This window comes from Cupressus sempervirens, chromosome 2 (genome assembly GCF_028749045.1).
Source record: "Cupressus sempervirens isolate cs-2001-9-10 chromosome 2, ASM2874904v1, whole genome shotgun sequence".
Classification (NCBI taxonomy): domain Eukaryota; kingdom Viridiplantae; phylum Streptophyta; class Pinopsida; order Cupressales; family Cupressaceae; genus Cupressus; species Cupressus sempervirens.
The window spans coordinates 366,127,964-366,145,263 of record NC_143119.1 but is presented as its reverse complement, the minus strand read 5'-3'; the positions used below and the strand labels follow the sequence as shown (position 1 = coordinate 366,145,263).

General features: G+C 33.0%; 1 protein-coding gene across 1 annotated transcript; it reads left to right on the top strand.

Annotated features, from left to right (window-relative positions):
• Positions 1 to 3,521: 3,521 nt before the first annotated feature.
• Positions 3,522 to 6,617, top strand: LOC149572649 (endoglucanase 17-like). Its single transcript, XM_089813754.1, has 8 exons — positions 3,522 to 3,942; positions 4,046 to 4,252; positions 4,530 to 4,730; positions 4,905 to 4,997; positions 5,089 to 5,250; positions 5,432 to 5,543; positions 5,636 to 5,799; positions 5,984 to 6,617. Exons 1-8 carry the CDS (start codon positions 3,700 to 3,702, stop codon positions 6,311 to 6,313), a joined length of 1,512 nt encoding a protein of 503 aa, XP_089669880.1. The 5' UTR covers positions 3,522 to 3,699; the 3' UTR covers positions 6,314 to 6,617.
• Positions 6,618 to 17,300: the final 10,683 nt, after the last annotated feature.

Below are 17,300 nucleotides of genomic sequence, written 5' to 3'. Positions count from 1 at the left end.
TAATACAAATAATGATGTATGAACTAAATTTCTACCAATTAAATTCATATGAGTTTTTCTTTATAAACTATTGTGAATAATAAATGTGTTTAAAATAAGAAATATATTTAACTCTATATTTGATCAAAATATCTATATTTGAATAACATTTTACAAATTTTAAAAATAAATATCAATGTAAAACTAGTAATAAATATATTTAAAATAAGAAATATAAAACATTGAAGTTTATATTTGAACTCGGTAAGGAAAATATATAGAAATAATTAATATTGATTAGACATATTTGTGAGGTGGAAGATAAAAATGATTGTTTTTTTTTAAGTTTATCCACTTGTCACAAATGTGGAAAAGATAAATTTGCAATTAATGCATTCATTAATAGAGGTGTTAAAATGATTTTTTATTTTTTTTAAGTTTATCCACTTGTCATAAATGTGGAAAAGATGAAGTTGCAATTAATGCATTCATTACTAGAGGTGCTAAAAAAAATATTTATATTTTTGTTGAAGAAAATTGAATTTTTTCATTGCCTTTTTCATCATGAGCTAATACAATTTTTAAAAAATTGTATTTTCCAATTTCATAAAAAATGCAAATTAATATTGCTTTTGCAAACATTAGTATATCTTGAAATTTTTTAATTATGTAACTAATATGGAACCTCATGATTCCATTAGTTTCCTGCCAAAGGCAGGAACTAATAATTTTCATTTGAAAAGTGTATGTGTCACGCGTAAAGAAGTTTCTAAACCCTTCCTTCTAGAAAAAATTTGAACTCAAATGATCTCTTTTATTAAGAAATATTTTTAAAAGGAACAAATAAAAATAAAGAAAGATACTGCACAATATTTTGTTCCAATATGGTCCCTATAATAAATATTACAATAAATATCAATATGACCCCTATTTCTTAGTCGTTGAAGTGAAATTGACAGATGAACAAGTTCAAGGAGTAGTTGAAAGGTTAAGTGTGAACCAAATGACATGTGGCAAAAGTATGTAAAAAATATTAAACAAATTCTGACAACATATTAATTGCATTCTTATCTTTTGCATGTTTTTTAAGATTTTTCAGTTTAAGAAAATAGGATTTATACCTCAGGAAAATAGTCCTCCTCCAATCAGAAAAAATCTTTTTTTTCATATGTTAAATAAATTTAAAAATAATTAGTCTAAAACTTTAGACATGTATGATACTTGTTGGAAAAAAAAGAAATTAAAAGAGGGTAAAACAAAAACATTAGTTCCCTGCCTTATAAGGCAAGGACTAATAAATGCGAATGGGTAGTAGGATTTGTAGCCTATACTTTTCCCACCTTATCCACCAAAGTTGGGTTGAAAATTATGAATACAAATTAATCACATGACTATATTATTTAATTTAATGGGTAACAAATTTAGCCCTAGGCATCAACACGTTAGTTAATAAATACAAACTTTTGGTGTGGCATGAATTTTAATCGTAAATGTGTGGAATGAATTACAATGTTTACAAGAATATTTAATGCAATTAAAATCTTTTTTTCTATTTTTGAAATGAAAAAAAAAAATTAAACCTAGGAAAATTGAAAGGAGTCAATTGGAAAAAAGAAATTATGATACTATAGGATTTAACTTTGTAGACTTTTTTGAGTCAAACTCATTGACCCATAATTCATGAGTAGTGATTCAACACAAATCCATCACTGATGACAATAAATGGAACACTTAGCACTAATTGGATCTAGGTGATGTTCATAGAGGTGAAGCACCGAGACTTGACTTCACGAGAGGTCACCCATCCTAGTACTACTCCATCTTGAGCGCACTTAACTACGAAGTGCTTGCTACCCCCTTTGCAAAACCTTCACCAAGTGTTGTGCCATATGAACCATTCATTAGAAAGCCCCTTAAGCTTATATCCTGCTTATAAAAATGAAATTAGTATAAATTAATGAATTTAAAAATAAAACCTTCTCATTTTTTGACTCACACGAATTAGTAGAAAAAGGTCTATTGAAAACATTAGTTCCTCGGACTAATAATAGATAAATACATCTTACAATGAAGTAACATGTAAATACTAGCAATTGCACATTTATGTATTAGTAATCGACGATAGACAATTAGCCAATAGGAGTGAATTGTGTAATTAAATGCAATGTGAAGAAGGTATATTATGTTGAGATGAGTTAGTAGAAATGTATTTTTAATTGATGAGTTTAGCAATGTATATCTCATACACAGTGTTGAGTTTACATATTAAGAAACATTAAAACTAAGTAATGATTAGAAATAGAATGACTAAATTCATATTTTTGAAGAAAACATAGTGAAAAAAGATACTCCTTGATAAATGAAAAATCTCCAAAAATTAATGAAAACACAATTTATATTTTTTTCACATGAAATGGGTAGAATGATCTAATAAAAAAGTTTAGAAGATGTAATTTAGCCTTTATAATATTTGTAGTAAATATTACAATAAATTAAAACCATAAAATATTAAACATTTACCTATTTTTATTATCTTATTGATAGTTAAAATCTAAACTTAATTCTTCAAATCTCTATATGAAATCATTAGCTTACTTCTATTTACTTCCTTCCATATTAATGATATGAACATAATCTAATTTAAAACAATGTAAATACACCAAACAAAATCAAGAAATGGACTTAGTTGTATCTTTTTAAACTCTATACTCACGCTCCTATATTTATGCTGAAGTTCCATGTCATCACATACCGTTGTAAAGTGAGAAAGACCCAAGGCACAATATGTCCACGAGAGGCCAATCCCTAACAGACACGTTACTCCAACAAAATAAAAAGAAAAGGCGAAATCAAGCAAAAGGCAGAGAAGAAACACGCCTGTAACTTTTACCAACTAGATATATCTGCACTTTGGAAAGCGTCTAAGATTCCCCGTTTTTCCCACTCGGACAAAAGTTGTCCAATCCCAACTCTTGGTGAAGATTGATAAAAATACGCTCTCAAAATCTCACCTTTCTGTCGCCTCAAAACTAACTCTAGATATCAGAGCCCCCTTCCCTACTCTCTCAAACATGAAGTAGTGGTACGTAGCTGTGATTTCCGAGGTGAAATTCTTGAGCTCCCAAATCTCGTTTTAGCAAAGATAATAAGCATTCACATGGATGAACATGCGCATTCACAGCAAACCCAACTTTATCTCATGTGCATCTTGCAGGGCAATCAAGCTCACACTTACACAGGCACATGCCTCTTCTTACACTTTCCACCATTTTCCCCCAACGCAGTCAAATTTGTACTCTCTCTGCCCATCAACGACCACAACGGCCTCCCTAGTTCCCTGTATATTCTTTTTCCTACTATCTCTGACCACTATGCCGTTGGGAGTCCCATTATGCGGCTCATTAATGACCTTCTCCTGTCCGAGGGATAATGCCATCAATTAACTTCCACCTCGTGATAAGGGTGTAACGCCAAGTTATTTTGGGTGTAACGTCTAGTTATTTTTCTATCATTGCTAATCCATGCCCCCGCCCCATTAGTGGCCTCCCCTGCCCTATAAATCACCATTGCCCGGAGCTCTCAAATACCAATTCAAGCTTCAGTTGGGTATTAGGAATAGGCGTCCCCTTCCCTACAAATCCCCATTGCCCAAGGCTGAGGGCTCCCAAGTTGGATTTCAAGCTTCCCATTTGGTTCATTTGGGCACCTGCTGAAGCAAAAATGAGGGGGGTTTTAAGTTTGTTTGTGTTGTTGTGTGTTATGATGCTGGTGAAACAAGGTAGAGCCAATTACACTACTCTGAGCTATCACCAACATCATGGGTCTGCTGGTTTGCATAACTATAGAGAGGCCTTGTCGAAAGCCATTATGTTCTTCGAGGGCCAGCGCTCTGGGAAGCTCCCTGGCAATCAAAGGATTAGATGGAGAAGAGACTCTGGTCTTTCTGATGGTGCTTCTGCCCATGTATGATATCCTGTTCTTCTTGCTCTCTTTGTTTTGCAGTTTCTGTTTTGCTTGTTTTTAACAGTTTCTGTTTTGATTGTTAATCGCTGCCATTGCAATGCAGGTGGACTTGACGGGAGGGTATTATGATGCAGGGGATAATGTCAAGTTTGGATTTCCCATGGCCTTCACAACGACAATGCTGTCTTGGAGTGTTTTGGAGTTTGGGGGATTAATGGGCAGTGAGCTCTCCAATGCAAAGAATGCCATTCGTTGGGCCACTGATTATCTTCTCAAGGCTACTGCTCACCCAGGCATCATTTATGTTCAGGTGCAAACTATGTGAATGTTGTTTTTTTCTTTTCAACATGGGGTGTCCATTCGACCTAGCCCAGTTAGGGCGAGACATCAGTTGAACCTGTAAGATGTCTCACCTCTTGAACTCCGAAGAGAATTGAACCCGAAACCATGGGGAACTACCCACAACTTCAAGCCATCTACCATACCAGTGTGGACTAATATGGAAATGATTTTTAGTCATGGTGCTATAGCGCTACTATCTCTTTGGTTTGTACGTTATTGAGGCTTTTTTTCTGAATTTATTGCAGGTTGGGGATCCTAACAATGACCACAAATGCTGGGAGAGGCCAGAGGACATGGACACTGTTAGAACTGCATATAAGATAGATAGCCAAAACCCTGGCTCAGATGTAGCTGCTGAAACAGCTGCAGCGCTTGCTGCTGCATCCCTTGTGTTTAGAAAATCAGACCGTGCCTATTCCAAGAGACTCATTCATACATCCATGATGGTAACTTAAATTTTAGAGCTATTAGATTTCCACAATCCATCAGAGATATTAGCTTGTCCCTGATCCATCATCAGAATGCTTTAATTTTTTTGCTTTAGTTTTTTTACAGTAGCTTTAAATCTTTACTACATTCTGTTTCTTGTTCAGTAGCTCATGAAACTCTGTGTCTTTTAGGTTTTTGATTTCGCTGACAAGCACAGAGGACCTTACAGCAACTCTCTGCAGTCTGCAGTCTGTCCATTCTACTGCTCTTATTCTGGCTACCAGGTAAAGAAACCAAATGTGGTATGGTATGCTTTCAGTCTATATTACCATGAAATGTCAGAGTTGGAATTGATTTAGTTGGGTGTTTTCATAGGATGAACTGCTATGGGGAGCTGCATGGCTGCACAAGGCAACAAAAAATGCCAAATATTTGAACTATGTTCATGCATACGGCCAGAGTTTAGGAGCTGATGAATCAGACAATACATTTGGGTGGGACAATAAGCATGTTGGAGCTCGAGTGCTTTTAACAAAGGTATAATAAATCTCAGTTTTCTCATTGTGCCTATGGATAGACTTGGGTTTTTTCATTTGAATCTACAATTTTTCCAGTTGTTCATTCACTTCTGAAGCTCTCTGAGTGGATGTTTTTCTACAATGTGTCTTCATGGATGGTTGCTGTATTCACTGAAGTGAACATGCATTGAACCCTGCAGGAATTCCTGATAGGAAAAGTGAAGTCTCTCCAAGACTACAAAGGTCACGCTGACAACTATATCTGCTCCATTCTGCCTGGAACGCCAGGATCTGGGTCTAAATACACACCAGGCATGTGAATTTTTATTATTATTATAGTTATCTAAATGGACATCACTGTTGTGATTGGAACCTTAAAAAAACTAGTGTGCATGTTTGAACAGGAGGACTTCTCTACACATTGCCCGATGCTAATCTGCAGTATGTTACATCTGCATCTTTCATACTTTTGACCTATGCAAAATACCTCACCACCTCCAAACATCTTGTGTCTTGTGGAGGGATGACAGTGACTCCTCGCAAGCTTAGAGCAATAGCAAAGCGCCAGGTATCAAGAACACTCACTGACTATATGTCAAAATTATAATGATGGGAATAACAGTAAAAAAGGTGTTAAAAGGGTTCTCTCTTTTTTCGCTTTTATCCTTGTTTTCTAAACATTCAAGTGGCCCCTGCTTTTTAGGTCTTATTCTGAAGGAATTTTGACTGATATTTTTCTCCATTGTGGGCAGGTGGACTACATCCTGGGTTCGAATCCCATGAAGATGTCATACATGGTTGGGTATGGATCAAAGTACCCAGAGAGAGTTCACCACAGAGGCTCATCTCTGCCTTCAGTTGCTCAGCACCCACAGGCCATTGGGTGCAGCGCAGGCTTCCAAGCCCTGAATAGCAATTCCCCCAATCCAAACCTTCTAATTGGAGCAGTTGTGGGTGGCCCAGATTGCAATGATCACTTTTCTGATGACAGAAATGATTATGGACAGTCTGAACCTTCTACCTATATCAATGCTCCACTGGTTGGCTCTCTCGCTTATATGGCCCACTCCACTCGCTCTTAAAACATACTACTTTCCCTCTCTCAATATCAGTGTGGTAACAGAGTTGGTTTAGCTACTTTCAGTATGATACGTAGGCTCTGAGAGTGTACTAAGTGTGAGGATGGCTCAAAGTTGGAGCCTTAGTCCCCCATTGCTTGATTATGCTGTGTTTTTCCTTGTGATCAGCTTTAACGAATACATAACGATGTTTTTGAGGCATGATAAAAGGCTTTTCAGATCACTCTGTCATTTTTTTACCAAGTTTTTAATGTTGGCTCTGCCCTCTTTGAAAATATTATGATTATCAAAGGCTCTTTCTGAATGATATTCCATCCGCCGCCAATCTCAGTACGTTATGAGTGTGTTAATTATGTTTGAAAGAATCAATATTTCTCTCTTTCCTGTTAAAAGATCTAAAATTTGACGTTTACAAACTATTTAAAGACGAAAGAAAATTCATTTAAGATACTGCATTTGAGGGCGCATTCAAATAGTTCTTGAGAGGGATTTTACTACAATCATTTTGGAATAAATCTACACCGGACTGCTACATCAGTTGATCCCTTTAAACAGCTTCGGTCTTTCGACAGTCTTGTTTAATAAAATGTAAATTTATCATTGTATATGTAAATTTTTGAATTGTAATAAAATATAATCACATAAAATGTTGTATTTCGATAATCTTCTTTAATAAAATGCAAATTTATGATTGTAAATGTAAAAAATCTCTCAAGAGTAATAAAATTAGCAATGCTTTTGTGCATTCAATAATGCAAATGTCAAATCTTAAAATTATAAGAGATAATTCATATATTTATTACTAATATATTATCATTTGAAAAATGGTTTTGGTAATGTTTGTTGTCCTAATAGATTACTTTAAAGCTTTAATAATAGATATATATTATATTTTTATAACTAATTAGATAAAATTTAAAATGTAGTAAATAAACAAATTATAAGTAATTATGTTTGTATAAATAATTACATCTAAATACTATAAAATTGATGTTATAAGATATCTTGTAACATTAAATTGGAGTACAATTTTTAATTTTAAGAAAATTCAATTAAATATATATTGAACCAATTCATAATTTAGCTTGTTTATATTTATTGTACATAGTAACAATCTAATTTTGTTAAATGTAATGTAAATCTAAATTAATTTGTATAATAATAAAAACACTTTACAAATCTCATTTCAATTCACATAAATTAGTTTTCTAACATGCATAAATCAAGTTTCATTGAAAAGTTCTATTGAAATTGGTTATGAAAATTCAAAGTGTCGAAGTCAATTAAACCCATAGAAAACCATGTGTATTTGCAAGAAACACAATCTTAATACAATTTTTTTTCTCTAATTTCTCAACCTAACCAATTTCACTAACTATGCAACTTATTGAATAATATTGTTAAATTCTACATAGCCTTTTCATGTTAATTATGATCCAATGTTGAAGTGGGCAAGAAAAATATGACGCATATGACAGAATATGCCAATTGTAAGATTCTATGACGCATGAAAGTCAAACTTGGCTTAATGTGGAAGAGAATCTATGACACGTCATAAGACACCTCAACCCATTTAAAGCCAAGAATCTATGACGAATAAGCCAAATAGGGATGTGCGTAAGAGGTAAGAATATTTGATTATGACAAATCTTAGCCAAGTGTCAAAGGAGAATCCACGAGGTGTCATATCCAAGTGTCATGATGATGCAATATTTTATGGAATTTTTGAATTAAAAATCCTCTTATTCCACAAAATAAGAATTAGTAGAAAATAGAATTAATGATGGAAAATGAACTTAGGAAATTAAGAATTTCCATTGTTTGCTAATAATGAATCAATTAATTAATTGAGGATGATAATTAGGAAGAATAATTAGAAAGAATAATAGGATTAAATTATGGGTTATTTAATCCTATAGAGAAAATTAGCAGATAATTGGCCAAATTGATTGAATGAATGTGACTATATCCTTTGATGAAAATGTGACGATGATGGATATTGAATAAGATGATGAAAAGGTAGACCAAAGCCATGATCAGATTGATTGATTGAAGTTGATAACATGCCAAGGACACATGACATGAATTGGTTGATATGTAACATTTAACCGACATTGTAAATGCTACAGGATTGAAATTGATTGATAAGGTTTGATCATAATAACATCGACGGACACTGTCAATATTATTGAAATGGTTGATGATGCCATGATTTGACATTGAAAGCCTCAACAATGTCAAAGATTGAATGACGTGAATGATAGTTTGACCTAGCACTGAGAGCCATGACAGTACTAAGGTCAGATTGATAAGATTGATAAGTTGATAGGTTTCCAAGACACTGAAAGCCACAACAATGCCTAGGAGTGGATAAATGATGATTGATTTGGGATGTTTGATATGTTTCAGGTTGATTAGGACTGATTTCGAGTGATTTCGAGTTGATTTGGGGTGATTCTGAGTTGATTTGAAATGGTTTTGAGTTGATATGAAATTGATGTGAAGAAGGATACAAATGACAAAATATGGTCAATCTGGCCAAAAGATCAGAGTTAGTAGAATGAGAAAATGGGACAAATTAGTATGAAGAAGTCATGAAACCGTAGATGCAAGCCATTTTTGAGCATCTACACATTATAATTTATGAAACATAAATAAAATAGAAATATATTATACAAGATATTTAAAATATGTAAAGGTGATCATCAAAATAGAAATAATCAAACTTAAGATCTTGTCAAAAAAGACTAAACGATTCATTGCAAATTATTTTATATTGTAGATGTTTTTATCTATTTATTTTTACAAAGTATAAGTAGAAATATTTAAAACTAGCAGTTGCACGTTTTTGTAAGTTCAACAATGAGTCTATATGAGTTTTCATAAATGCTAAAAGAAAAAAAATTCCAATACAATTTAGTGCCACTTGAAACCACTTGTCACTTAATATCTTATTAGGTTGACCAAGTGACCCTAGTCGAAGTAAAGGAAAATAGAGGTTGTTAAAGAATACGAGTAGTGAGAAATATGGTTGAAGTTGTCCAATTTGATTAAAAAATTGGAACATACTCAACAAATAAAATGTAAAATTCATAGAAATATCATAGCAAAAAATATTTAAGAAATATTTCATTTACTATCTTAATTTATTGGCCACCATTCACATCATAAGGATATGAACTTTACTTTTTTAACAAATCCATCTAACTAAAAAATAAAATAGAAACCAAAAATTTATTTGAAATGTTCCTAGCTCACAATTTTGTGTTCGAACATAGATGAATGTTATTTTAAGTTGATTTGTGTACAAACAATAAGAAACACAACTATTATGATGAATATTGGAGATCGAAATACTAAAAACATGATAAATCTAAGAAGAACATATGTTATTTGTTAGGGGTCAACACATTTGTAATATGAATTAATCTTCTTGTTTGGGTGTTATAACATATGACAACAATTTTTTGTAAAAAATTTAATAAGTGAACATATTTTGATGCTTAAGTTTTAGGGTTCTACATCCAAACAAGGATTACATGTAGGAATTAAATAACAAATCCAAGAGGGATTTTGTTCTTGCGACATTTAAACTTTAGTTTGTTTTCATAAACAACATAGATAAATATGAAGCCCTAAACATGGATAAAATTTTGCAATTAGGAATGAAAATAAAATCTTATATTGCTCAACTCAGAATTTGTCTTTAAAAAAATCAATATGCATGTCAGATTCGTAATAGTAATATAGAAACAAAGTATGAAATTTAATCAAAGTATTTGCTACTTTCAGTTCCTAACTTATTTCAAAGAATTAGATGCCTTCAATATAGACTTATTTCAAAAAGAAATAACAATATTATTGATATGATTTATTTTGAGTAGTGCAAAAAATAATTTAAATAATCCTAATATAGAAGTGAATTATGGAACATAATCAAAGAATTTGTTGCCTTGAATATTTAATTTATTGATGTCTTCAACATTTCAAACTCTAGGTTTAGGTGTTTATGTAAAAGTAGTCATTTCTTGTAGACTTTAAGAACACAAAATTAAATCCCAACATTTACATTTTGATAATAAGATTTTAAAAGTAATAGTAAAATATTACATAAATGATATAACTTCACAAATGAACTTAAATAAATATAATTTTATATATTAAATTAAAAAAATTGTACGAAAAAATAGATGAATGATATTTTGCAATAATGCTAAATAGTTCAAGAGATACATTTTGTTGAAGTTGATTAAAGATCAATCCCACAGCTCCCAAGAATCACCTACATGCAAACCCCTATCACATAAAAGTAGCAAAAAACTATGGAGGTTAGAATTCCTAGATCCACAAATGAGACATTCTTGATGAGCAAAAAGAGAGATTGTTATTATCAAAAGTGAATGAATAAATCACAAAGAGAGATTGTCCTTATAAAGGAGACCAAAACCTAATAAGTAAAACCTAGGTTGCATGACAATAATTAATTATTATATGCCTAAAGTTTAGCTTCTCTAAACTAGAGATAATAAGTGACTTAATAGAAAATCAAAATGATTTGATTAATAAAGCAATATCTTATTACTCTAACATAGTTAAATCATTCTTTATAATTTAAAATTGATTTTATTATAGTAGTTCAAAATTATTTACAATATGAGAAAATTTATCACTTAGTTTATTGATAAAGTGGTGGCATTATTGTATTGAACAAGATTCAAATTCTATTTAGATCTTTGATTTTAAGATATTATTATGTTAGTGTATTAATAAGATTTTTTTTATTCAATATAAAATTAATTATAAATAAACAAATAATATTTTTAAATGTAGAAATTAGAAAGAATGCACTAAATGACAAAGTTTTTTTTTTATACATAAATTCATACAAAATAATGAATACAATGTGCAAAGAAAAAATACTATGGTGAATTTTTAAAAAGCGAAAAAAGAAGGGCAGGCAAGCGATCATCATTTCAAAATAAAACAAGTTCTAGAACAAATCAATTTGCAGGCAGAAAGTTTAAACCTTCTAGGAAGCAGTGGTTCAAACCCTCTTTAGCAAAAAGTCGAGATGCATACTATTCGGACTATGCCATCAAAACTGCGAACAAATTTTCCATTTTGGAAAATCTAGGTGAAAAAGAAAGCCATAATTGGCAATCCCACCATGAAGCACCTGCTAAGGAAAATGTTCCAAGTAATCGAGCAGTCTTTCCAAATATGTCACAAGTTGAATCCTCCCATACTGTATCAAGTTTGTTTAGTAACCATTGAGCTCAGTTTTTCACCATCAAAAATTTAGACAATCAATTTAGGGTTTTTAATTTGACAAAATTTGTGCATCACAGTATATGTAAACCCTCTCCTCATCCATAAAAGGTTGATAAACTAGCGCCATCAACTTCATGCCACCATATTAGCCCTAGTTTTGTCTCATCCCTACTCAATTCTCAGCCATGTTCTTATATCCCTCCTCACTAGCATTCATCAATGGGAGCTCATGTGGATGCTTCAAACCCTAAGGGAAATCTAGGGTCTCAAAATTCTCCAAAAAGAGAAGATAATTCCATCATTTTACATGATGAAGAAATTGAAGATACATGGAACGGCTGTCAAAAAGTTGGAATCTTTGCAGTATGGAGTGGCCCCTAGGATGATCTGTTCTTTCTCTCAAATTGGTTAGCAAAAAACTACGAGGAATAGGTAAGTATCTCTTACTTTTTAGATAAAGTTTTATACTTACATTGTAAGGATGAATCCATTAAAAAAGAACTTATCTATGTATCTAAATGCTTTTTCAATGGTCCAGTGGTTAAATTCATAGAATGACATTCGAATTTTAGTATAGAAAAATTAGATATTATGTCCTATCTGGGTCCATATTCAATCATTACCACTTGAATTGAATCAAATAAAGATTCTTAGTTCTTTAGGGTTTGGGTTGGGAGGGCTCATAGGTATAGAGTCCTCCTATCAATATCACAACAATGTTAAATTGCTCATTAAAACAAAGTTTAATCGGACACTTCAAGGGCATAGGAAAGTGATTACAAAAAAAGCATCGCATGATTTAAATCTACAATTATTTGAGGGGGAAATATCAGAAATTATAAGGATAGATGGGAGAAAGAACAGTAGTTTCAAATCTCTACCTCTTTCTTCAGACTTCCTCAACAAGTTCCCAAAGATAAGAGCTCAGAAAAAGAATTGGAGGAAAAGGTCACTCGATCTAAATACCTCTTCACCATGTTTAGAAAATAATAAGACTCAAATAGATCTTCGAGGTAGAGAAATGATTGTCAATGAAGATAATGTAGAAACAAAGAAAAGACTCAAATCCATTATAGTGGCTAACCATATGGTGAGTCTAGAACTCTCATAAGGGAACAAAGCTAAAGCAAAATAGAGAACTAGAGGAAGACAAGAAGGGTCAAAAAATATCTTAAGACAGGGGACATCATCAGAAGAAGGTAAAGATATGGAAATTAGTGGGATTCATCCATAGTTGGATCAAGATCAACCATCTTCTAGCAAAAGGGATCAAAGCCTGTCTGGTTCCTGTTAGAAATAGAGATGGAGTAACTGAGAGGGGACGAGTGAATCAATTACCACAAAAATAAATCCACAGATCCTAAGATGTCTTAAAATATAGTTGCTTCTGATACTCGGTAACCACACAAATGAATGCTAAAAACTTGATAGATGTTTTGTTAACTTATTGAGCATTTAAAGTGATTAACATGCATGCATAAATAAATAACATGAACACAAGAGACACCAGATTTAACGTGGAAACCCAATTTGGAAAAAACCACCAAGTAACTAGTTACCAATTTTCACTCTTCTGAAGTGAGCCCTGTTAGGAGCCAACCCTGTTAAAGGTTACAAAACACACTGTTAGGTGTGACCCGGTTAGAGGATTTAATCACCTTGTTAGAAGTGGCCTTGTCAGAGGTCTTTAAAACAATTCAACTGAATTGTCACCTTGTTAGAGGATTTACAAAGTGGCTGTCAAACCAACTCTGTTAAGAGATTTTGAATCACTGTTACAATGATTAGAAAGCAACAATGAAGTGATCTGAAATATATGCAACTTATCTTTGCTGAATACAGATCTCTGTTATGCTTCACTAGATCCTCACTGATCGAATGCAACTTTGCAGCTTCATAAGGATATCTAAACCTTCTTCAACATTTTCTCATTCATACACACTCTTATGTATCCACACTCTTGCTCTTTTTTTGAATTCACAACTTGACCTTTCATATATATAACTTACAGATTGTCAAGTCAGTTTAATTACAAGTTACAACAACTGAAAAACATAAATCAGTCGGCTGCACAAAATAATTAAACTTAATTCTTTAGAACAATAAAATTCTTTGTTGCCCGACCCAGCTCGGTGACCACTACTCCAGAATGGTTTCCCCAGTGTTAACCAAGTGAAGCTCGGTAAACACTGCAAACCTTGCAACTTCCTTTGGAGACCGAGTTAACTCGATAAACACTGACCTTCCTTCGCTTACCGAGTGAGCTTGGTAAAAGCTAACTTTCCTTCGCTTACCAAGTGAGCTCGGTAAAAGCTAACTTTCCTTCACTTACCGAGTGAGCTCGGTAAAAGCTAACTTTCCTCTCTGTTAACCTTGGGAGCTCGGTTAATGTTAACTTCCTGCTACAAAATCTTTTGATGCCCGAGTGAGCTCGGTAAGAGCTAACTTATTGTGTAATGTTCAAGAATGCTCGGTAGTCACTATAAATTACTTTGCTAACCATCTGAGCTTGGTAGACTCTGTTTGGTGACTGATATGACATTTGTGTAACATCAAGGACAATACACAATTAACAATTGTATCCAACAATCTCCTTCTTTGGCATTGATGGCAACACAACATGTCATAGCAGAAATGAAATTTGAAAATGGGTCTTTCTCTTATATGGCAACACAACATGTCAACATAACAATTCTCCCTCTAAGATAGAAAAATCTCCCTCTTACAGTAATCTCCCTCTATGAAGGAATTATATAGAAAACTCTTTAAACAAATTTTAGAGAGATATGACAGTAAAACTCTCCCTCTTTGACAACACATGCCAAAGACAACTTAACTCAAGTGAATTTTAGTGTACCTTTAGTACTAATTCATATGCAATATTTCCTGGTTATGCTACATCAACTAATAGATCTTCAGTCTAGTATGAGTTGATCCATCACTAAAAATTTATTTTAGTGAACTTCAGATAGGGGAGTGACCCTTAACTTACCTCTTAGATACAAGAATGCATCCTCAGGTAATGGTTTTTGAATATGTCAGCAATTTGTTCCTTTGTATGAACATATTCCAATCTAATTTCCTTATCTTGCACCAATTCTCTGACAAAATGATATTTTATTGCAATGTGCTTGGTTTTGGAATGCATCATTGGATTCTTAGATATGTTGATTGCACTTGTATTATCACAGAACATAACAACTAATTCTTTGATTTCCATCTTCATGCCTTCCAACAAATGTTTAAACCAAACAATATTAGAATAGTTTACTGCTGCAGCAACATACTCTGCCTCTGTTGTTGATTGAGATGTACAATTCTGCTTTTTGCTTGTCCAAGAAACCAACCTCTTTCCAAGAAAGAATGCACCTCCACTTGTACTTTTTCTATCATCAAGGTTTCCTGCCCAATCAGCATCAGTAAACACTTTCAAATCCAAATTTCCTCCAAACTTATACCATAAACCATACTCTTTAGTTCCTTTCAAATATCTCATTATTCTTTTGATTGCCATCATGTGATTTTCTCTTGGTTTTGCTGAAAATCTTGCTACAATACCAACTGCAAGGGCAATGTCTGGCCTAGTATGAACTACATACTGCAACTTTCCAATCATAGATTATACAATGTTTGATCTACTTCTTTTGATCCATCTTCCTTGGTAAGTTTTAATTTGGTACACATAGGAGTCCCAACTGGTTTACAATCTTCCATTCCAAACTTTTTCAATATCTCCTTGATGTACTTTGATTGAGTGATGTAGATACCATTTTTATTCTGTTGAATTTGAAGACCAAAAAAGAATTTGATCTCACCAAACATAGACATTTCAAATTCCTTGTTCATTTGTTCTGAGAATTCTTTGCACAGATCATCATTCCCTATGAAAACAGTATCATCTACAAATATTTCTACCAAGACAATCTTGTTATCTGGTCCTTCCTTAATATACAAGCTACTATTATCATTAGTTCTTTGAAAACCAATCTGAATAAGATAGTTATGCAATCTTTCATACCATGCTCTAGGGGCTTGTTTCAGACCGTATAATGCCTTGTGTAATTTGCAGACCATGTTCTTCTTAATTGGATCAACAAAACCTTCAGGTTGTTCAATGTAAACCTCTTCATCTAGTATACCATTGAGGAATGTTGACTTGACATCCATTTGATAAACTTTGAATCCTTTGTGAGCAGCATATGCTAGTAAGGTTTTGACTCCTTCCAATCTTGCAACAGGAGCAAAAGTTTCTCCATAGTCTATTCCTTCTTCTTGAGCATATCCTTTACATATTAGTCTAGCTTTGTTTCTTGATACCTTACCCTCTTCATCCAACTTATTTCTGAATACCCATTTGGTTCCAATCACATTTTTATCTTTAGGCCTGGGTACAAGAGTCCATGTCTTGTTTTTCTCTATCTACAGTATCTCTTCATTCATAGCCTCAATCCAACTATCATTTTCCAATGCATCTTTGATATTTTTAGGTTCAAAATCAGCAAGTACACAAGTACCTTTCAGCTTATTTCTTGTCATGGTTCCTTTAGATTTATCTCCAATGATCTGATCTACTGAATGATGTCTCCTGACATACTTAGCTAATATAGGTTCCTTGCCTTTTGAATGGATTTCATTATTATCTTCTTGCATTTCAACATTAGGTTCTGTCTATTCTGGCTCGGTAGATATTTGTTCGAGTCCTTCAGACTCTGTAGACACCTGCTCGATAGACACTTGCTCGGTTTGAACTTCCTATAACTCGGTTACTGATGACTCAGGAGTAGTAGATTCCTGATTCTTTGATGTAACTGGTACTATATCAGGTTCACTGAAGACAAACCTTTTATAATCTTTTGGTTCCCTTTTGCTTTCTTCTTCAGTCCTTTCTGCAAACTCATCAACTTTCACATGTGCACTTTCTATGACTTTGTGAGTAGACAAGTTCAAACATCTATATGCCTTACTTTTGCATGAGTATCCAAAGAATATACCTTCATCACCTTTCATATCAAATTTTCTTTTTCTAGATTCTTTCAAAATTTAACATTTACTTCCAAATACTTTAAGGTAACTTACATTAGGTTTGTAGCCATACCATAACTCATAGGGGGTTTTGAATGAGTCTTTCTTCAGTTGTACTCGGTTCAAGGTATGAACTACAGTGCCGATAGCTTCCTTCCAGTATTTGATAGCAATGCTCTTTTCAATCATTAAAGTTCTTGCACAATCCATGATGGATCTGTTTCTTCTTTCAGCTATTTCATTTTGCTGGGGTGTTCTAGGGGCTGATACCTGTCTTTTGATTCCTCTTTCAATACAAAAGTTATTGAATTCATGTGAATTGAATTCTCCACCTCTATCTAACCTCAAGCATTTTAATCTTTTTCCTGTTTCCTTTTCTACTCTGGCCAAATACCATTTGAACTTTTCAAATGCTTCTAATTTGTTTCTTAGATACATGACTGTCATCATTCTTGAGTAATCATCAAAAAAAAGAATGAAGAACTTTTCTCCAGTATAACTTTCAATTCCAATGGGTCCACATAAATCAGTATGCACAATTTCTAATATATCTTCAGACTGATAGTTTTTACTTTTAAAACTAGTCTTTCCCATCTTTCCAATCTGACAATTTTTGCATAGGCCGACCTCAGGTTTCTTTATGTTAGGAATGCCTCTTACTTTTCTAAATTTTCTTATCTTTACCAAATTATCAAAG

What these genes read in the sequence shown, in the direction of transcription:
- LOC149572649 (XM_089813754.1), top strand. Translation starts at nt 3,700, where the DNA reads ATGAGGGGGGTTTTAAGTTTGTTTGTGTTGTTGTGTGTTATGATGCTG. An exon ending in CTGATGGTGCTTCTGCCCAT is followed by an intron (nt 3,943 to 4,045) that starts GTATGATATCCT and finishes ATTGCAATGCAG; the next exon opens with GTGGACTTGACGGGAGGGTA. An exon ending in TGGGTCTAAATACACACCAG is followed by an intron (nt 5,544 to 5,635) that starts GCATGTGAATTT and finishes ATGTTTGAACAG; the next exon opens with GAGGACTTCTCTACACATTG.